The sequence below is a fragment of the Argentina anserina genome, chromosome 7 (genome assembly GCF_933775445.1).
Source record: "Argentina anserina chromosome 7, drPotAnse1.1, whole genome shotgun sequence".
NCBI lineage: Eukaryota > Viridiplantae > Streptophyta > Magnoliopsida > Rosales > Rosaceae > Argentina > Argentina anserina.
In genome coordinates, this window is record NC_065878.1 from 2,056,103 (window position 1) to 2,077,436 (window position 21,334).

General features: G+C 36.4%; 1 protein-coding gene across 2 annotated transcripts; it reads left to right on the forward strand.

The window, feature by feature from the left end:
• Positions 1-15,973: 15,973 nt before the first annotated feature.
• LOC126802250 (zinc finger CCCH domain-containing protein 53) lies at positions 15,974-20,386 on the forward strand. 2 transcript variants are annotated; one of them, XM_050529849.1, is made up of 10 exons: positions 15,974-16,204; positions 16,504-17,656; positions 17,758-17,943; positions 18,051-18,230; positions 18,334-18,419; positions 18,529-18,774; positions 18,858-19,023; positions 19,112-19,324; positions 19,418-19,511; positions 19,609-20,386. In XM_050529849.1, exons 2-9 carry the CDS (start codon positions 16,689-16,691, stop codon positions 19,497-19,499), a joined length of 2,127 nt encoding a protein of 708 aa, XP_050385806.1. In that variant the 5' UTR covers positions 15,974-16,204; positions 16,504-16,688; the 3' UTR covers positions 19,500-19,511; positions 19,609-20,386. The 2 variants fall into 2 exon arrangements, with proteins under 2 accessions (XP_050385806.1, XP_050385807.1); XM_050529850.1 differs by having other exon boundaries at positions 18,529-18,765.
• Positions 20,387-21,334: the final 948 nt, after the last annotated feature.

Genomic DNA, 21,334 nt, shown 5'->3' on the forward strand with positions numbered 1-21,334 from the left:
ATATGTTGAATTTTTAGTTCTTTTTATGAAGGTTCAAATGTCATATTGAATAATAAATTATTTGATATTAAGTTTATCATACTGAAGTCTTAGTTTCCACTTTCCAATTGATTGAACTCCTGATACTGTAGACTCACGCAATAATTTCAAAAGCGTCATCAGCTCAGCAAACATGTTAGCTCAATCTCAACATGAGCTGTTTTTAAACTTGGGGAGTTGTTGAATTGGTAGATCTAAGTAGTGTGCGGCGTTCAACTGGTTAGACTGCAAAGTGTGGGGTTAAACTAAATCAAGTGGAATTAAGTCGATTGAGTAAAATGCAATGTCATTGGTTTAAAGTTTCTTGGCCATTGCTAAGGTTATGATAAGAATTTCTGCAGAATTTTTGAAGAAACTGCTATAATGCTCACTTTGCCCTTTAGGTTACGCTATTTCTAGATGCCCAATTATCTTGAATATTTAATATATTTCTTTTCTACTTGTTAACTGTTGATCTGGAAATTTTCATTTAATTTCAGTGAACAAAGAATGATATGTGATTTGATTTGGTGTCTTCATAGTGTAAGTTTACTATTATTATAGGTTGCACTTTCTTAGTAATATTTGCATATGTGCATTGTGTTATATGTTTGGTTTTGATTTTACTGTTGGGAGTGGTAGGATCTTCCAGTGTCTTTAACTATTTGCATGTTTATGAATATGAAAGTCTTTTGTGATAAGGGTACGAAACTGAAAGGTTTGTTTGGTACAATTGGTATTCTTGGTATATAAGAATCCAGATGATTATGATTTTCAGGAGCTAATGGTACAGTCTGCATCATAAATTTTTACATATCAGTTATTCTGAGTTTTAAACCCAGTTACTTTGTTGTTGAAAACTGTGCATTTCAGTTTGGTATTTTGATTTGGTGTCTTTACAGAAGTTTTAGTAGATATCTTAATGCTTATTTCAGAACTAGAATTTGTTCAAAAAAGTTTTTCTAGATTAAGATGTGATTTTTGGAAGTTGAGGATTAGTTTAAGGAAATATTGTAAATCAGTTTTTCAGCAATTCTGGACCCAGCTGCCATTTCACTAAAAACTGTATCTTTCAGTTGGGTCATTGAAAGTGGTGTCTTCAGATAAGTTTCAATAGACATCTCAATGATCATTTTAGGACTGAATCTCTTGAAAAAGATATTTCTACATTTGATTATGATTGTTTGAATGTCTGCATTAGGAATACTGCATTTTGTTCTATATATCTGTTTGTTTCTTGCAGCACAAGAATCTGGCACCTTGTGCCTCAATATCTTCAGTATGGGAAGGCCACTGAGAAGACTGATGCTTTCAGCTATGGGGAGTTTCTATGAGGAAGAAATGTGCAAGTTGTTGCTTGTCGGTTTGAGTTGTGCTAATCCTGATAGCTCCAAGAGGCCTACAATGAGGAGAGTTCTACAAATCTTGAGTAATGAGGCAGATTGGCAGATGCTCCAGTTGTGCCAAGGGTTAAGCCAAGTCTCAGTTTCTCTTGTGGCATCTCTATCTGTTTATGACATCGTTTCAGACTGTGATGAAGACTCAATGTGTGAGACTGTAGTAAACTGAAGCAGGTTTCATATTGTTTTTAGGCTATATGAGATTGCATAGTTTTACATAGTTCATTTCTTTTATTTGTTATGCTCCTTTTCCCAGCAATTTGAAGATTAGAGACTGTTATGCAGTGTTTGGGTGAGGTACCTTGAGGAGGGAGATGACATTTATAAGGAACTTTAAAGTCCCTTCTCACATGATCAATATTTTAAAAAACTCGCCTCAAGGCTCGCCTGAGGCTTAAAAAGCTTAAAGCTACTTACATAACACCTCTGTTTTTCAGTCTGGACACCGAGGCTCGTCTTTTACGTCTTATGTTACGTTTTTTACGCATTTTACTACGTCTTAGAAAATAATCTTTTTATATTTATTTATATAATGTGTTTAATTTGATGAAAATTATCTAAAACGTTTGAATTATGAATTTCATTAAATCTAAATGCAATAAATTGGTAAGTTCTTATGTATATTTGTTCTTTTTGTATGTTTATAATTATATATTTACATATTTAACTATTAATTTTTTATAACGTAAGGCTTACGCCTTATGCGCCTTAAGTTCTAAGGCTCAAGGCTCTCAAGAAAACACCTTAGGTTACGTCTTCGCTTTTTAAAACATTACACATGACCCTTGTTTGGCAAAAAATCAGAGAGGGATATGAATGCCAAGAGGATATTTATGAGGGATTTCAACTAAGAACAATTCCCTTTCCCAGTTCCACCTAGAGAGGCGTCATTTCGAAATTCCAAAAGCTACAGAGAGCGGACTCGATTTCTCGCTAATTCATCTCCTTCAATCCCTGCTTCCCAGGTTTGTTCCACACTTTTGGCTTGAGATAGTTCTTCAATTTCTTCATATGCTTTTGTTTATCGAATTGTTGAAGTTGGCTAATAGCTTGTATTTGTTTCTGGGTTTTGTTAATGGGGAACGAGACTTCTTCTGGGTTTTGAGGGTTGTGCATGTTTGGAGAGGTCTGATATAACATTCTTATGAAGAAGACTTGTTTTACACCAATTTTGTAATGTCCATTCAAGTTCACACGTGCTTTTCATCAAGACAGTGAATTTTATTTTGTAAAATTCACCGATTCATTGATAATAGTAGTATATTTTGATTGTGAAATTCAGGTTTACAGGGCTACTGAATCATTTGAACTACTAGCCATCTTGGTTCCTTGTTTTGTTAGAATTGTGGTTAGTTAGATTGGAGTCAATGATTAGTCGGTATAACTCTTGAAAGCATGGCTGGTATGGTTCCCAGGTATATGTGCTTTCAGGAAATACTCATTTCTTGTTTAAAATGGATTTTCTAGTGCCATGATATAGGTACTCTTTCTTGCCCAATTATTTTAGAAATTGATTCCAATGTGTTTTGTTAAGATGTCATTTGTATATGCTCTCTTTTATACCATTATTTGCTAGCCAAATTCCTAGTACCATGATATAGGTACTCATTCTTGCCCAATTGTTATAAAAATTGATTCCAATGTGTTTTATTAAGATGTCCTCTCATGTATACCATTATTTGCTAACCCACTTGGTTCTGCTACAGTTGCTATAAATTGGGTTTACAACCTTTGAGTTTTAGTTTTTATTCAAGAGACTTTGATTTCAACTTATTGATTAGTGTCGGCTGTCCAAAAACGTTATTGTTCATATAAGTCCAGAAATGATAAGGAGTTAAGGACAACTATAAGTCTATAACAGATACAGTATTTATGGCCATGAAAGTATTTACAGTATTCATATAAGGGTGTACATATGCAATTAGATAAGTTACGGTCTGCTTAATCCTTTTGTCTCAAATATTGTTACAAGAGCACAATAAACAAACATCTATATTACTACCATGTATTAGCTTTCAGTTTGACAAATATGTATGTTAATACCGTACATAATTTCTTACTCTCACTAAGATGGGAAATCCAACTCTAAACCATCAACATCATTATTGCAGACCATCAAAGAGAAACAACTAGATTGTCATGGCACTTTTGGTGCGCACAGTACAGGAGGAAGTAATGTTTTGAACAATCTCCCATCAAGAGGCTATTAGCTTTTGCATGCTGATAAAACACATCATGTATTTTTGAGAATCTATTTGGGCAGCAGTTGTAACCAAGCTAACCTGTGTAAGTTTGATATTCTATCTCTTGAAAACTAAGCCATATCTATGTTTGGTGGGTATATATATATATATATATATATATATATATAGCCATGGGCGTAGCCAGCTAGGGGCAAGAAGGGTCAATTGACCCATCTCAATTTCTAAAATGTTTAATTTTTCTTAAAATCTATTGAATATTAATGGAATGATACATAAATTATGGTTGTGCATTTGGATTGAGTCCGAACATAACCAATCCGATCCGAGCCAAATAAGGCGGGTTGGGTTGGGTTTTTTTTTAAATAAATGTTTTTTATTTAGGACCCGAACTGATTAAGAAAATTCGGGTATGTGTCGGATCCTATTCTAAAAAAATTATAGAAATCGATTACCGTTAGATCTATATTAGAACGATATGAACTGTTAGACTATTATGGTAATTTTTGTGATGAGTTATTTAGAATCAAACCTGACATTTCAATTTCACAAATCTCCTAGTGCCTTTGATTTACCTTATTAATATATTCTTTAAATGTTATTTAAGCTAAATGGAAACAATACATTCGTTGTGATATTTACATTCCAAACTTTCCTTAAGATCATTTGATGGTCTCTTGTACAATAATGTTCTTAACGAAAGCTAGTGTTATTTGGTTTTTTCTTGTTATCGTCTCATTATCAAGAATAAGTGCGTGGAAATGATTTTGGTTTCTTCATAATAAAATTTGACCCTCCTAAGTATGATTTCTGGCTACACCACTGTATATGGCGGACGTCAATGCTTTTACCGGAATCCGGCCGTTGAAAATAATGTTTCATTTACCAAACAAATCATGGGCTACGATTTGGAGCTTCTGCATATTAGTAGAGTCACCGGCTGCTGGTTTGCAGTTGACATTGATCGAGCATGAGTTTTCTAGCAAAGTTGATGCACAGACTTTCGACCTCAACATGTTTAGCCCTCATCTTCTTAGTGACGTCATCAAAGATGGTCCTGCTCTTTATCCAACAACAGAAGCATCATTATTGACATCCAGATTTCGGCGAAAGCATCGACGTCTGCTCTTGATCGCTCATATATATATATAGGATTTTTCTAAGCTAAGGAGGTCCGCACCAATGGTTTTGGTGCGGATCTCCATTTTTTCACCATTTTTTGATTGAATTTTCTCATCTCCACCGTCTAGTATCTAGATAATATTGTGTAGATCATTTCTGCAAAATTTCAGCCAATTTGGTGATCGTTCATATTTTTAACAGAAAAACGCAATTTTAAGAACCTTAATGATTACCAAATTAGCTGAAGAAAATTCGATCGAAAATTGGTGAAAAAATGGAAATCTGCACCAAAACATTAGTGCGGACCTCTGCAGCCAAGAATGGCTATATATATATATACATAGCCGTTTAGAAACGGACGTCCAAAAAACAGAAAAATTGTGGATGATGAAGACCATAGCTATCCCATATAGCATCGGCATGAAGATAGGGGTCAATGTGATCGAGGTTGAAAGTTTTCCCGACAAACCATCGCACACCATCAAGCTCGGCTACAAACTCATAACATAAGAGTCCAATTGCAAAATAAAGCTCCATGTCGAAGCTTGGTATCCTTCTAGCAAGAGCAATGCTGTTATCGGTGCCCAAATTTAGGCTAAAAAATGGACGACGACGGAGAATCCACACTTTTTCTGTTTTGTGGGAGTGTACATTTGTGCTTCATATGTTCAATATCATGTATAATATGGAGATAACAATAAGAGACACTGTACAATTTTTTCTATACTTCCAATCTAAGTCCACAATTTGGAAAACCCGCAGCAACGCGCGGGCTCTAAAATCTAGTGTATCACTATACTAGTAAACTACACTTTCATCTATTACATAATCCTCTTGATGTAATGAGCTGCAGAGGTTTTAGTGGGTTTTGTATACGAACGTATAAAATGGACATGCATGTTGCACCGAGTAGGTAGAAAGGGACATGTAACTTCTACTTAGCTTGCAAGATATATATGTATCCTCATGCATGGAAGCCCAGATGGTTTTTCGCAGTAATACACAGGGAACTCATTTACTTGATAAGTTGATATATAAGGCACGATTACTGGTTCAGAGTATGTTCGTGACGTTGAGAGAGAGAGAGAGAGAGAGAGGATCCATCCTTGTATGTATCTCAAGGATCTAGGCGAGGCAAAGAAGATTATGCCCCAGATCTCATCCACCCCGTTATATGCTATATATATTAACAAACAAAACCACTTGATACTTCATTTCTTCATTAAACAATCAAACTTGCAACTTGTAAGTCGTTTTTGTATTTAGCGCCAACTTTTTCTCTTTGGAATTATAGGACTTGAGGCTACATTGCTAGCGAGGGTGGCCATCATCAAAGGGCGCGTAGCTTTCTTTCTTTCGCTATCCATTGGAAAGCTTGAGAAGTATGTGTGCGACTACTGTGCGTGTGTGTGTATATATATATATATAATTAACAATCCAAGGTGTAAAATGCAACTATGACCAAAGATAACCAAATCATCAGAAATGTAGAAGAACGGTGCGGTTGGCCATATCTGTATAGATTGGACACATACATGACTCATATAATTCATAACTGCATATTGCAACTATTTGCCTCATAAGATTATAGGGACAAAACTGTTTGCCTCATACAAACAGAGTAAGACATTTCATGGAAAGCACACAGCCTGCACATGGTTTCTTCCTTTTCTTTGCTTTCTAGCTAAACTTGTCTTCTCCGATCCCTTCTCTTCGTCTTCTTCTGTGAGTTCTGTCTCCGATTTCTAATCATCTCTGTTTGTTTCTCGTCTCCTATTTTTCACTAAAGCGTCTAACAGCCTTCGTAGCAACTTCCGTTTTCATTTTCTTTCCTCTAAAGGATTGTAAAGGCACAAGGGTTATGGGAGAGGAATGGGAAGAGGTGAAATTTTCTAAAGAACTTATTATTTTCTATTTGGTGACATTAAGAAAGTCATTGGGAAAATTGTTTATTGATTATATTAATTGTAAACTAGTCTACGCATATGTAAATGCGATTTGTTTTCTATAATTAATAAATATTAACAATGGTTAAGGTTAGAGATAGATGAAAAGTTAATGGAGTAGTATGTAGTCACTAATTTCTTTTATATAAACTGTTTTATCTTTATATTTTCATTTATTACAATGTCATTCTAAAATTTAAGACAATTTGAACCCAATATATAGTATAAGAGTCGTTATGTAATTTCACATTCGTTTTGGTTGACAAAGTATGTTTGGGCTATTAACAATATAGATTATTCAGATGTTTCCTTTTCTTTTTACAGTAGTTGGATCTATTAGGCCCCGTTTGGTTGACAAGAAATCCTGCTATAGAAAAAGAATTCATTTCAATTTACATGTCTAGGTATTGTTTGATTGTAATTTGATATTGGAATGAAAATAAAAAATGTGATTTGACTGAAAGTTAACTCCCTCTTAAACCTTGAAATGAATTACCTACCCAATGGTGGTATTTTATTTCTATTCTCATCGACAAATACTAATTTCATTTTAAATTGTATCATCTTTCCTTATAAAATGACTTTTAATGTATTGAATATTTCATTCTAATGACTTCCCAAAATAATTCTAAATTTAAATTTCAATATCTTCCAAACACCCACATGGAAATACAAAAACCTATTTCATTTCAAATTAAATTGGAAATGAAATCATTAATTTCCAATCTTGACATTCATGTCAACCAAACGGAGCCTTATTGGATTGAAGCTTGTGAAAAGGCATAATTGCCAATTTGCTACTCAAGGATATACCTTAGTGTCAATTTGTTATTTTAGGTTGTATTTATGCCAATTTGCTACCCTAGTTTTACAAAAGTTGCAAATTTGCTACCCTCAATATCAATTTTCTCAATTTACTAACCTTAAGCCAAATTTACAACCCTAGGGTTTTCAAGATTGACCAATTTATTTATTTGGATTTTCAAATTATTTCAGGTGTTAGAGAGAAGTGAAAATTTGATAGGACAAAATGAAAGCAACATAACTAATTTTAGAAATATGAGGTAGCAAATTGGCAAAATTAATACTTTGGGTAGCAAATTTGCTAATTATGTAAACCTAGGGTAGCAAATTAGTAGAAATAAAAAAGATATGGTAACAAATTAACACCAAAGTGAATCTTAAGGTAGCAAATTGACTATTAAGCCTTGGGAAAATAAGCGGGCTTGGTTTCTGTTTCAATTATTGTTGGTTTCATTTTCAATTCTTTTTAAGAAAATTTTTGGTTACTATGTTAGTCTATTTGTGATCTATATATGTTTTGTTGGATAAAAGAAACTCAATTCATCGCCAAAAAGGGGGGGGGGGGGGAGAACGGTGTTCAATATGCGATCCCTAGAGAATTTTCGTTGTAGTTGCTCTTATGAACGTGATCAAGATATTTCGCAATCCTACTTGCCCTGAAGTTATGATTTGTCCATCCCATACATTTTATCTCAGCCTTAACTGCACCAACACTTCAAATTCAAGATGAGTGTTGCATAGGATTTTCAGTAACATCAAACTAATTCGCCCATATTTCATACTATCTGGCCGGCTATATCCATCATGCCATGCAGCGAAAGCAGTGATGTGAATTGACCTTATATATACAATACGTAATCATGGCTTCATAGATATCAAGGATCGGTCAAGTAGACGTCGTAGAGACAACTACACAGGAAGCCATCATTTTCATACTGAAATATAATTCATCAGCATATTAATTCATCTTGCCGACTCTCCCAATTTATCAATTACATTGAAAAAAATTCTTAGAAAAAAAAAAGGCATACAAAAATGGGAGTGATAATGCATGCACCTACGAACATTAGACTCGTTTGAGGTCTTTATTATATATGAACTTCGTTTCAATTTTCAGTATGCGCATTGGTCCATAAAGGTTCTAATTGGTAGCAATTTTACACCTAGATCAAGTTATAAGTGACGCGCATGCACGAGCAATTATGTAGCTCATTTCCAATTGTACTGAAATAATTTATTTAAAATATAAGGTTAAGTATGTATATATATATATATATATATGAAGAAACCATAACTTCAAAAGAGACGTAGAGCAGCAAAAGCTCAATTATGCAACCGGGATTCTAGTTGCACCTCCTAATTTACTGTGTATACCCCTTTGATTTTTGCAAAATTCATTTTTGTTGTTTTACTCTTTAACGAAAATGGTAAACAAATGAAAAAACATTGAATGATCGTATTGAAGAAGAAGAGCTACAATTCCATCTCCTTATCTTTTGGCAAGCTTTCAATTAAAAACCTTAAACCAGACCCCTTTCAATCTTTACCTTCCGATTAAACCTCAGCTTGATTATTTGACATGAATTATCAGTCATCTTAATAGGGAAGATCATCATTATCGCGATTGGACAATGGTTCTTATTCTCCAAAACAAATTTCCTATTAGTTTGCCAGAATCTGATGCATTAGGTAATCAAAAGCATCAATATTCAATAGTAGGATTCATAAAAGTTGGGCTTAAAAATAATCAAGATATCACTCTTTGGCTTATTATTAAGTGAAAAGGAAAATTAAGAAACTAATTCATTAAAAATTTACCTAAGGGGTTTGGTGTAGTGGTAATGCATGTTGCATATGCATGTTGGGTGAATGCTGATGTGATACTCCTGGTAATAGGAAGTCACTAGTATGATCATCCGCATCCGCATGTAAAAAATACTTCATGAAGAATGTCTGTACCGTATCTGCTCTCTGGGTCCGGAGTGGTAGACCCAACGGTCCACCATTTTTTGTACCCAACAAAAATTGGTACAAAGAATTTGATAAAAGTCGCTACAGTGTAGATGATGAAGAAAAGAGAGATGAAGTTTCTTTTGTTAAAGGGTAAAACAGGGAAAATGAATTTTGTAAAAATCAAAGAAGGTATACACAGTAAATTAAGAGGTGAAACTAGAATTTTCCTTATGCAACCCTCTAAAAATAAGAGAAAAGAAAATGCATAATGGTAAAATCAAGCTTTAGTGTAAGATTGAGACAATTTCGATATAATAATTAGGCACATGTCACTGTTGCCGCCGTTTTAAATGGAGCCCAATTACAACAAAGTTGTGGATTAAGCTTCATATATTAATAGACTATTTCGAGTTGATCTTATAGAGATTTACTCATTTAAATACTGATTCCTTTTTCAATTTTACTATATACTGATCCATTTTTCAATATGCCAATCCATTGACACATAATGTAGGCGTTTAAAAGTTTGCTTAATCATTTGAAATAAGCTTTTAGCACCAGATTTTAATCTGCGATACGCTTTGGTATGACTATAATAAAAGAGAGAATTGAGAGAAGAACAGTCTTGATATAATTGATATACATGAAAACCCACTACCAAAACCCTAAAAAGCAAAACAAAAATATATATTTCATGGGCCATTCACTAATGATTCTACAAATAAAAGTGTGTTTATATGTTCCCACGCGCTTCTGAAGCTTTGAAATTATTCACGCGCGGACTTAGCAAAAGAATGTTGTGATTAGAGAGCTCAAAACATGCCAATTGCTATGGTTTGGACTTTGGACTCATTAGTGTTCCAATTAATGTTATGGTTTTCAACTTAAAGAACATTGACATGAAACTTGTAGTTATATGGGCGATATATAATGGAGCATATTAGGGTTTAGGATTTAGGGGCATGTTATCATTTGGCTTTAATATGTCTAGGTCTACCAACTATAATTCCTCCTCCACAATAGAAATTCAATTAGTCTTTCAAATGATGATTATTTTGTTGAGGACTAGTTGATGACCTCCATGGTTCACTCATTTTTTTATCTCATATTCACATCTCGACGGTTTAGTTTATAGATATATATATATATATATATATATTTCACCAAAATAAAATTATAACAAATGGACACTCGGTGGTGAAACAAGATTCCTCACACTTTGTCTAACCAACACAAATAGTCACATGATTATCGCAAAAATCAATATACATGAGTCAAGAATGTCAACTTCTGAACCAATCAAAATCGATTTCAAAATTAGTCGATAACTTACTCGCTGTCAGTCTTAAGAAGAGAGCTTTTCAATAGCATTACATACCAAAACCTCCGACATATTTACAGAGACAACCTCCCCATTATATTGACACCCAGAAAGAACCGATTTTTAGATAATCCTTGAAAATGATATGCATCATAAACATGCGCACTCAACAACACGACCAAACCCTACCTACTAACAATCTAAACCCTCACTCAAGAGGAAGAGGGACGAAGAAAAAAATCTGAAAAAATAGGACAAAAACAAACTTGGCCCAAATGACCCAAGTCCACCTATATTGATCCTAACCTAGGTCCGCCTCCAATGAATCACCAAAGACCAACAAGCCCATTGACAACTAGACACGTCGCCGCCTTCCGATCGTCCAATCGTCACCCCGCCGTTTCCGCCCAAGAGCCTCTGATCGAGTCTGTAACTCTTTTTTCATGATTCAACCGAGAACAAAGACTTTAAAATCTGACTCAAACTTGAAGATCAAACCTGGTAAAACCGCCACCGCTGCCTCCACCGCCTCCCCAACTCTAAACTCCGCACAAATCATAGCTCCACCTACCAATAAGAACCCGACCACCAGCCATAAGATGACGCCCCAACATCGCCACTGAAAGCAACTATTATGACTCGGAAAGCAAATCTACCTCTCCGACCGCACCAAGCCGCCACCCTCTGGAGATCCACCACCAGCACCCCCAGATGAAGCCCCAAAGGATCTGCCACAACTCCCATCCAATGGTCACGTCAATGCAATTTTTTTTTATAAAAACCATAGAGCTCTGATTTTTGCGGTGCTCCAACTCGATTAGTTTTTGTATAGAATATGACATTTGTCAGTTTGTAGATATATATGAGTAAATTATCCATGTAAAATTTCATTCAATTTGAAAATCGTTAAGATATTCATAAATGTGATTTACTTATTATGAATTTGAATGGTGTATGTTTGACAATTTTGGTCCGTTAAATTTTAATTTGATCTACTTTGATTAACGATAATTAAATTGACGGAAATTTGTAAAAATAATCTACTTATATAGACCTAAAATCTAAACAATTAAGATTAAAAATTGTGGTCGAAAAGTATGTCTAATTAACAATTGATTAAAAAGTCATAAACTAATCATTAACAAGAAAATCTTTTATTCAATTTATACTTTAAATATCAACTATTTGCTTGATATATGCAATCTCTCATATCCATGATTATCGGGTGCAACAAATTTTATTTTATTTTATTAAAATCATCTCAAGTTTCACAATAGCATATTGAACTAATCGAAGTGCAGTTGCCGTGCAAAATACCGGGGTCGCTCAACTTTGGGCTAGGAATTTGTGGCTCAACTATTATCACCAGAATTCAACATGCAACGCCTCCTTTTGGTTTAATACCCCACTATACGTCACAACCTAGTCTACACATTGATATATTATCCGTTTTTAATCACCCTTACTATTTTGTTATTCTAATTAAGAACTCTAAACCCGTCTTATTACGTGAAGTTAAGTCTATTCACATAGACACAACAACTTTTCTCCCTAAAATGATGTGGATTTATAGTGTAGATGTTAGTTTAAGGGGATTGACGTTTCTCACCGCCACACTTCTGGCCAAGAATGTTCTTTGTACTAATTGTCATAGCCCAGTATACACGGTTATATATGGTTTGTTTTGGGATCTAAGAACAAAACTACAAGGGCGGAGCTCAAAATGGACAATATCTAGTGTGGACTGAGCTGTGATAATTTTTATATCTATATATTTCTATACTAAATTAAGCGTCACATTTATCGTCATATAAGCAAAATATAGATTGACGGAATTATTTATTAGTCTAGAAAATAAGAAAATGTTAGAAACCCAAGAAGATTTGATCTAATGACATAGTAGTACTTTATTCATAAGATGACAGTATACTCTAGTATTCCTAATAACAAAGAAACAGTGCGACAATTCAAAAACACAATCAAAAAATCATTTGTCATTCAAAATTGTATTGCACGAATATGAGACTGGTCATGCAGTATCTTGACAATTCTGATTCCAAACACGAATGAGTTGAATCTTACACTTTTGCCCAAGACGATATGTGTTCCTCAAAATTATGCAAGAGAAACATAGAGGATCTCTTGACAAGGAAATCCAGTTCAATAATATCATACCAATGCATATGGTACCCAGTAGTGTAACACATTCAAGAGGAAAAAGCAATGCAAGGTTAAATTATGTGTCCATGGTCACACCCATGTGGAAGCTCCAGAATTCCCTCTCTCTAATGAAAGCTCTCTGTATGTTTCAAGTCCCAACTACTTTTGTTACTCACCCACCATGAGCAAACAATTTGTACTCTCATTTCATCTTCCTTTGTGCACATAACTGAGTAATGAACATGAAAAGGTTGGGAGAAAAGCCATGGCCCTCTTTGCTGTAACTTATAATGAGGTCTGAGTTGGGTGTTTGGAGGGAAAGAAGGAAGGAGATGGGGAAAGATTTCATTCATCATCATTCATTTGTTGTGGGGGCATTTTCATCTATATAAACAATGACAACTAATAGAGAGCTAGCATAGAAATGCAAATGAGGAAGATGGTTGCCCCTCTCCTATATCTTAAGCAAATCCCCATACCTTTTGTGGTTTACTACCACCAGAAAAACAAAACCCCATTCTCTCTTTTGCGAATGTAGGGATTATAGTATCCCCAATCATGATCATACTGAGAATTATTTAAACGGGAATGAGCAAAAGCTTCATAAAAAGCAAAGACCAAAAAAAAAAAGAACATTGTGTTCATTTATTTTTAAGATGGGTGGGGCATGAGCACTAATGAGTAATGACCCTTAATAATGTGTTTGAAGATGATAGAAAAATGAAACACATTGTTGGCCAGAGATCAGAAAACAAAGACAGAAGATCCCATTTCCATATCACATATCATATATCATATCATACATGTCAATTAAGCTAATTGTTTAGTTTTGGCTTAATGCATTGACTAACCCACAGAAACACACTTGGAATTTGTCTCTCAACCCAAATTCCAAGAGCGTGTAATCCACACTGCCATCACAAATAGATGGTCAGTTGTTTATAAAAAGAAATTCACTTGCTCTTTGGTCATCATAAAACGAAAATTACAACTTACTGATAATATTAGAAAAGAGTAATATCCGAAGTCCATGCTGAAACTCTTACCCAGTGTTAATGGTAACGGTTATAGAGTTTGGTCTCAGAAAAATATGTCAATATTGAACTAGAACACAGCTTCTCATCAATTGTTTGTTGAATACATGTAACAGTTAATTTGATATATTAAGCGGCTAAATGGGTTCGAATAACACCCCTCTATCACTATTTAGATCTCATTCCATTTGGATATTAATCATATTACAGAAACCATTTGCTTGGAGCTTGAAGAAACACTTCATCTATAGTGAAAGCTGCACTACTAAGGAGTAAGGAATCCCTTTTTTTAGTTTTTTAAATGGATAGCTTATTCATTAACTTTTCTATTACATTTTTACATCTTCACCGTTTAATTTTTAGAGTCTAATATGTAAATCACATCTATAAAATTTTCAGCTAAAATGGTGATCGTTAAGATATCAAACTTGGTGAAAGGAATGGACGCACCAAATCTGTTAAACATGAACCGTTCATGCTTATAAGTTTAAATCTCAGTTTTGAATGCCTTTAACACCTCCATTTTGGCTTAAAATTTACAGAAGTGATCTACATTAGAATCTAAGTGTTGAACGGTGTGTTGAAATGTGATCAAGAAGTTGGTCGAGTGAGTTATCCTTTTAAAATACCTAAAACAAGGACTTTGAACTCTATGATGATTTACTGTTGAATCCTATAATAATTAATGAACATGTTGTTGCTTATCTCCTAAAAATATAAATCAATCAAAGAAACTACAATTAAAAGACTCCTAGGCAACGAGCCAAGTTGGTTTTGGAATTCATCCTTACATCTATTATGAATCTATCTCACAAAGCAAATGAAATACAAATTTAAATATTTATAACACTCAGAGTGCAAAAAGGTATTCTAAATTCATGAATTATCTCCAATTGAGAAGTTAATTATTCCTTTTACTTAGTTATTTTGTTATGTTTTTATATTTTAATTAATTTTATTTGTTTATATGTATTTTGAAGTGGAATAAAAAAAAAGAGAAAAATCTACACCTATATTATACAAAAATCTGATTTTATTTTGGGTGTAATCATCACTTCTAAGTCAATTACTTCATTTTTTATCACTCACTCCCTCTATGACCATTAACTTCTTTCATGATCATTCACTTTTTTATTACCCACTTCCTCAACTGAGAAGCATAATTGCTTTTTTATGTGCAAAATATCAAGTTACGAAAAACATGAAGCTCATATTACGTAAGTTATTACCAACTTATTTAGTATTTTCAAACATCATTTACAGCTTAAATCTCCAATAAATCAACAAATTGATGAGGTAATATTGTTATAACGGCTACACTCAGGCCTGAATATCATTTTCAGTGAGTTTACAAAGTAAGTAATATTGTTTGCCTTTTACTTTATTATTCAAAAATTTTGAATTATACCACTTACGTTACACAGTTGATAAGAGTGTGGTAATAACTTATTGAACTATTTGTAACAAAAAAAAAAACTTCTTGAACTATAATGCACCCTCATCATTTAAGGGGAAAATTTCAATTCAAACAAACTATTATCTTTCAATTCTTTTCTCTAGATGGAACTCCTCTAACCAATAGTTAAGTGAAGCAATTGAATTGCCCAAATTAGAGCAACTAAATTTGGCAAACTGGTGGGTCGCTACATAAATTTGCCCCTCCATTCCCCAACCAAAGTTTTGACCTCCGCGTGCGACACACACGAGTTGAAGGAGCGTGCGGAGTCAACCAGGTTTGTTTCGGTCCTGGGAAGAAAGAGAAACAAGAGAGAGAAGAGTTATAGTGTGTGTCAGAGCGTAGAGGCAAGAGAACGTGCAGTACTTGAAGCACAGATCTGGATCCCTCAAAATATCCCCACTCGCATACCCTCACGCGCCCGCAGTAACCCCCCTCACTCACGGCCTTTTAAGACTTCAAAGGAGAGAGACACAGCGAAAAACTATCTGTCTCTTTGAGAGAGAGAGAGTGAGGTGCAACTAGTTCTAGTTATTATTAGCTCAGAACCCAAAAAAGCCCAGCACAGCAGAGAGAGAGAGAGCCAGACAGCAGAGGAAGCAGTAGTATTAAGCAATTGATGGTTCTTCTGCCGCTCTGTTCTTGCTGCTTGGAATTAAACCTCCTAGAAGTTCTAGTTGTGGGAAGTTTGACTAGAAAAGAGAAGAAGCAAATCTTAATATGCTTCAAGTAGTAGAGCTGCTGGGAGAGACAGAGAAGCTAGAGGTAGACTGCTTCTATCTTTCATGGGTAAGTTGTAGTTTTCTCAACCAGAGTTAGATTTGGGTTCAAATTTAGCAAAGAAACAGATTATTTAAGGGAGAAAAGGGTTTCATTTTTTTGGGTTTCTTTGCTACTTCTTCATGCCTATGACTCGCCTGCAACTTTTGCTCTCTTTTGGAGAAATTCAACCAACAAAGTCTGTTCTTGTTCTTCCTTTCCTTTTAACAAATTAAAGGCGACTTCTTTATGGGTTTTTTTTTATTTCTCTTTTCCTTTAAACACTTAAAGGCTCTATCTTTACCTTTCTTTTTCATGGGTTCTTGCAGGAATAAGAGGAGAAAGAAAGACACTCATCAACTCTCCACTCATCGCAAGTTGGTAGGTAAAAGGTTTTGGTGTCTGGTTGAGAAAACAAATTTTACTTGTTCCGAAAGAGAAACACACTGCTAATTAAGCAGATTTCACAATCCTAGTTTTGGAGGGTTGGTGGCGCGGTGAAGTGTAAGCAGCCATGGATTCCTATGAAGCTACAAGGATTGTGTTCTCAAGGATCACAAACTTGGACCCTGAAAATGCCTCCAAAATCATGGGTCTTCTGCTTATCCAAGACCATGGTGAAAAGGAAATGATAAGATTAGCTTTCGGCCCCGAAGCTTTTCTCCACTCTGTGATTCTCAAGGCTCGCAAGGACTTGGGACTGATGCCCGTTTCCAACTCCCCTTCCACGCCCTCTTCTCCTTCGCCTTTCCTCTCCACCAATCCAGTCGCTATTACGAGGCAGAACTCTGCTTCTTCGAGGCTGTCTCTCACTATTCCCAACCCGTCTTCTTCGCCTTCTACTTGGGCTGCTCTGTCTTCCGAGCTTCGAAATCAAAACCAAGATGACAGTATGAGTCCCAACGGCTCTTCCTTCTTCGGGAACGGTGGGCCGGACCATGTCCTCGAGGAGTTCCCTCTTCAAGACCAGCTCTCTTTTCTCAACGATGGAGCTCCTAACCTCAGAGGAACCAAGTCCCCTGATTTGTTCTACCCACAGTCAGACTTGTCGTCGAGTCCGACTAATGGTTCTGATCACAACCTTTTCTCCTCCTACTCCGGGAACTGGGCCGGCGGCGCCTCTCTTCACCGCCGGAGCTGCTCTGTTAGTGATGTGTGCTTGGAAGACCCGGGGTTCGGGTGGAAGCCCTGTTTGTATTATGCAAGAGGGTACTGCAAGAATGGAACGAGCTGTAGATTCTTGCATGGTGGTGGACTTGGAGATTTGGGTTCAGATGGTGCTCCACCTCCACTTGTTGGTTCGCCGAGCAAGCTTGAGATGATGGACCAGTCCTGCCACGAGGCGCTTCTCAGATCCAAGTCTGCTCATCAGCAAAGACTCGCTGCAGCTTCCCAGCTCATGGCCTCGGCCAACTCATTTCCTTACTCATCCTCCAAGTGCATGAACTTTCTCCTTCAGCAGCAACAGACTGATGCTCAGAGGTGCTTAACCAGCTTCTTCTAATCAACGAATTAGTATTCATGCTGGTTTTTGTTTTTGTTATTGTTATTATTAATCTTCATTGTGTTGTTTTGTGTAATAGGGCTGCAGCAGCGTTGATGATGGGTGATGATATCCACAAATTCAGTCGATCTCCTCGGATGGAAAGAAACGAGTTTTCGATGATCAACGGTGGAGGTGGGATGGTGAATCCAGCCTCAAGGCAGATATACTTGACTTTTCCAGCTGATAGCACTTTCAGAGAAGAAGACGTGTCGAATTATTTCAGGTTTTTGCTCCCACGATTTTTTTACCGTATAATGATTATGATGTGCTTAGTGGAATAATATGTGGGTTTTGTTTTTGCTGATTTTGTTTGGTAATGAAACATTGTAGCATTTATGGACCTGTTCAAGATGTGAGAATCCCATACCAGCAGAAGAGGATGTTTGGTTTTGTTACATTTATGTACCCTGAGACTGTGAAGCTTATTTTGGCAAAAGGGAACCCTCATTTTGTGTGTGATGCTAGAGTGCTGGTCAAGCCTTACAAGGAGAAGGGCAAGGTTCAGGACAGGTACAGGCAAACTCTTTGCTTCTCATTTTGTTTATAATTGCACAACTTATTAAGGCTTTTTTGATATATTAAGCTAATGGTCCTTGCATGTTGTATTTGCCAGGAAGCAACAAATGGAAAGAGGAGATTTGTCTCCCTGTGGCACACCTACTGGCCTCGATGGTAGAGACCCTTTTGATCTCCAGCTAGGTAGCTCCTCATTAATGGAATATATGTTGAAATTAGATGATCTATTTTTAAATCGTTGACATAATGTAGTCTTGATTTTTCTTTTGCTTCTGTTGAAATATCTATCTAGGAGCAAGGATGTTTTACAATTCTCAAGATATGATGTGGAGGAGGAAACTGGAGGAGCAAGCTGAGCTGCAGCAAGCACTGGAAATTCAAAGCCGAAGGCTAATGGATCTGCAGCTTCTTGATGTTAAGAAGCATCATCATCGTGCTCTTTCTGCCAGCAGTCCGATTAATTCTCCTACTCAGTCCCCGAGTATGTTCAGCCAGAACTTTCTGCGTCCTTCATTCCACAGTCCAGAAGGTACTCAAGGTAGGTTTGCTATTTTATATAATAAGAATGAGCTGTTTAAGCTTTCTTGTGGTTGCTAAAATTTGTAATTTACTCAACCGCAGAGATCTGTGCAAGTCCAGTGCCACCCGTTTCTCCACCTCTCTTAGCAGACCAGCAGCCTCACTCGGTAGCATCTGTAGTTACAGGTAAAGAATCAGCTGCCAACTGTGACGATAGCAGGGGTGGCAAGGGAAACCGCCATGAAGATCTGAGTGCATTGTTAGGAAGGTAAGTAGTGATTTTGCAGCACTCAAAATTTTTACTGCATTTAGTCCCAATTGTTCAGTTATAAATGTTCCTAATCAAACTTGTACAGCTTGGAGCATAATCTCCCCGACAGCCCCTTCGCATCTCCAACAAAGAGATCCCGAGATTACTTCTCTGCCTTCCCTGTCGTAGCTAGTGAGGCCAATGATGTATCGGATGTGTCAGCTGCAACGGCTAAAATTAACTTGGCGACTTCCCCCCTGCCGTCCACTTCCTCTCTGGACATGGCATCTTTCAAGCCTTTTAACTGCCAAATTCCGAGGTAACCGCCAATTCATATATTTAAATTCCTACCAAATCTTGCATGCCCAGTTGGTTGAATTCCAACGCTGAATATCTGCGTTTGTGTATTCAGGTTGTCTTCCGGCCATGGAGCCACCATAGGGATGTATGCCGCCGGGGCAGGGGGTCCGAAATGCCCAGTTGGAACTTCCTAAGCCTTTAGTTAGGTATCATGTTACTTACATACCAAGTGATCAAAGTTTGTTTAACATCCAAAACTAACTTTATATATGTGATTAACAAGGCCTGTTCTTGTTTTTGTAGGAAGGATCAATGCTAAACTAAGAATAACCAAACAAAAACACCACCACAATCTGTAGAAAAAGAATCAAATCTCCACCAGAACTATCATCAGAAAATACCATACTACTTACTACCATACAAATTGCATACGGAAAAGGCCGTAAAGGAAAGGAGGGAAGCGAAAGCTAGTGTGGGTCTGTCAGCCTCTTTTCCTTTCTTTCTTATTGTTGTACTACTAGTCCTACCTTCACATCTCATTTTTCAGTATTAAGTCGGAAGAACCACAGGTTTAAATTTAAAGAACAAAGAGAGACAAAGGAATCACCAACGTACAATGTCAAAAACTTTGCCCGTAACTTTTGCGCACTGTAAAGTGGTTAGTTTGGAGTCATGATTTACCACAAATGGTGCCCAAAATCTAGTCCAGCAGTGTCTGTCTGTGTTGCTTAGTGTTTTTTTTCTAGTGTAATCAAAGTCTGTACAGCCAGAAGAAGCAGAACCAAGAAGCTATAGAGCAGCTATGCTTGAGTGAGAAGAAAGAGGTAAAAGAAGGAAGCTAGAGTGTAATTTTGAATAACCACAAGGCTAGTTCTCCTTCTTCCACCATAGAAAAGCCTGGAGTGAGATCACCTCAGCTCATCTGTAGCAGTTGCGAGATATTGGAGAATTATTAGTTTTTACCTCTATCATTTGGTACTGCCACTTAATTGTGTACTCTATGTTATTGTCAGTAAAAAAAAGAAAAGGAAATGTAGGAAGGAAATATCAGAAAGTAAAGAAGCTCGAGATTTTACTGTTACTGTTACTGTTACTCTCCTTCCTTTGTGTTTGTCTTTATAGTGTTTACGTAAAAGCAATTCCAATTTTCATAAAAGAGGGGTGTGGGTCCACGGTGCATCATGTCACATGGGGGAGCTGCTGACGCGGCGGGTGGGTGTTTGAGTACTGTATTTTTTAAAAAGACAAGATTTGTGGCGGGTCCCACAGGCTCAACCCATGTGAGGGTGTGGTGAAAAAATAAAAAGGTGGACAGAGGATAGCGATGCCCACCCACACGTATGACAAAAGTGCACGGATGACAGAATCTTTGGGGGTTTGAAATTTGAATGATTTTTAAAATTTTCTTACTGCTGCATCGGAGTTTGGAAAGTACTGCGCGGTAATAAATATTAGTGAGATTGGGCAGTGAGTGAGGTGCAGGCTGGCATTGATAACAACAAATCTAATTGACCGTGACGTCACACTTTTGGGCAGGGGGATAATGATTCCGTAGGGGTGCGACCATGCATGGTTGGTGAAGTGAATAATTAGGGTTTGGTGGATTTGGTACAGTGGACGAGTGAGGGGGGGGGGGGGGGTAGGGGACGAAGCAAATCCAGGGCGATGAAGACTCATTTGGGATTATGTTTTGTGTGGGATTAATGAGCTTAGGTTTTGGAAGGACAATTTAGGGGGACAAGATACTAAGAAATCCTCATGGAAAAGACCCTTCGGAAAATAGGCGCAATCCCTCCTATCCCTCTAAGATTTATAAGGGTTTATACCAAGTATTTCCCATTAAAACAATGTTAATTATTATCAGGCAAAATGTGTGCGTGACAGAACAACAAGAGTTTGATGGTTGAACTGTTGAACATTTTTTGTGGGTCAAAAGTTTAAATGTAGAACATGTTTCCGCAATCAAAGTCAACATTTCAAAATTATCTTAGCCTTGTGACAAATGCGTGGGTTTCTACTCTGGGTTTCT

Bases quoted from the DNA above. Each gene is read 5' to 3' on its own strand.
- LOC126802250 (XM_050529849.1), top strand. From the start codon at position 16,689: ATGGATTCCTATGAAGCTACAAGGATTGTGTTCTCAAGGATCACAAAC. The intron at 18,231-18,333 runs GTACAGGCAAAC...TGTATTTGCCAG, and splicing joins AAGGGCAAGGTTCAGGACAG to GAAGCAACAAATGGAAAGAG. The intron at 18,420-18,528 runs GTAGCTCCTCAT...ATATCTATCTAG, and splicing joins CCCTTTTGATCTCCAGCTAG to GAGCAAGGATGTTTTACAAT.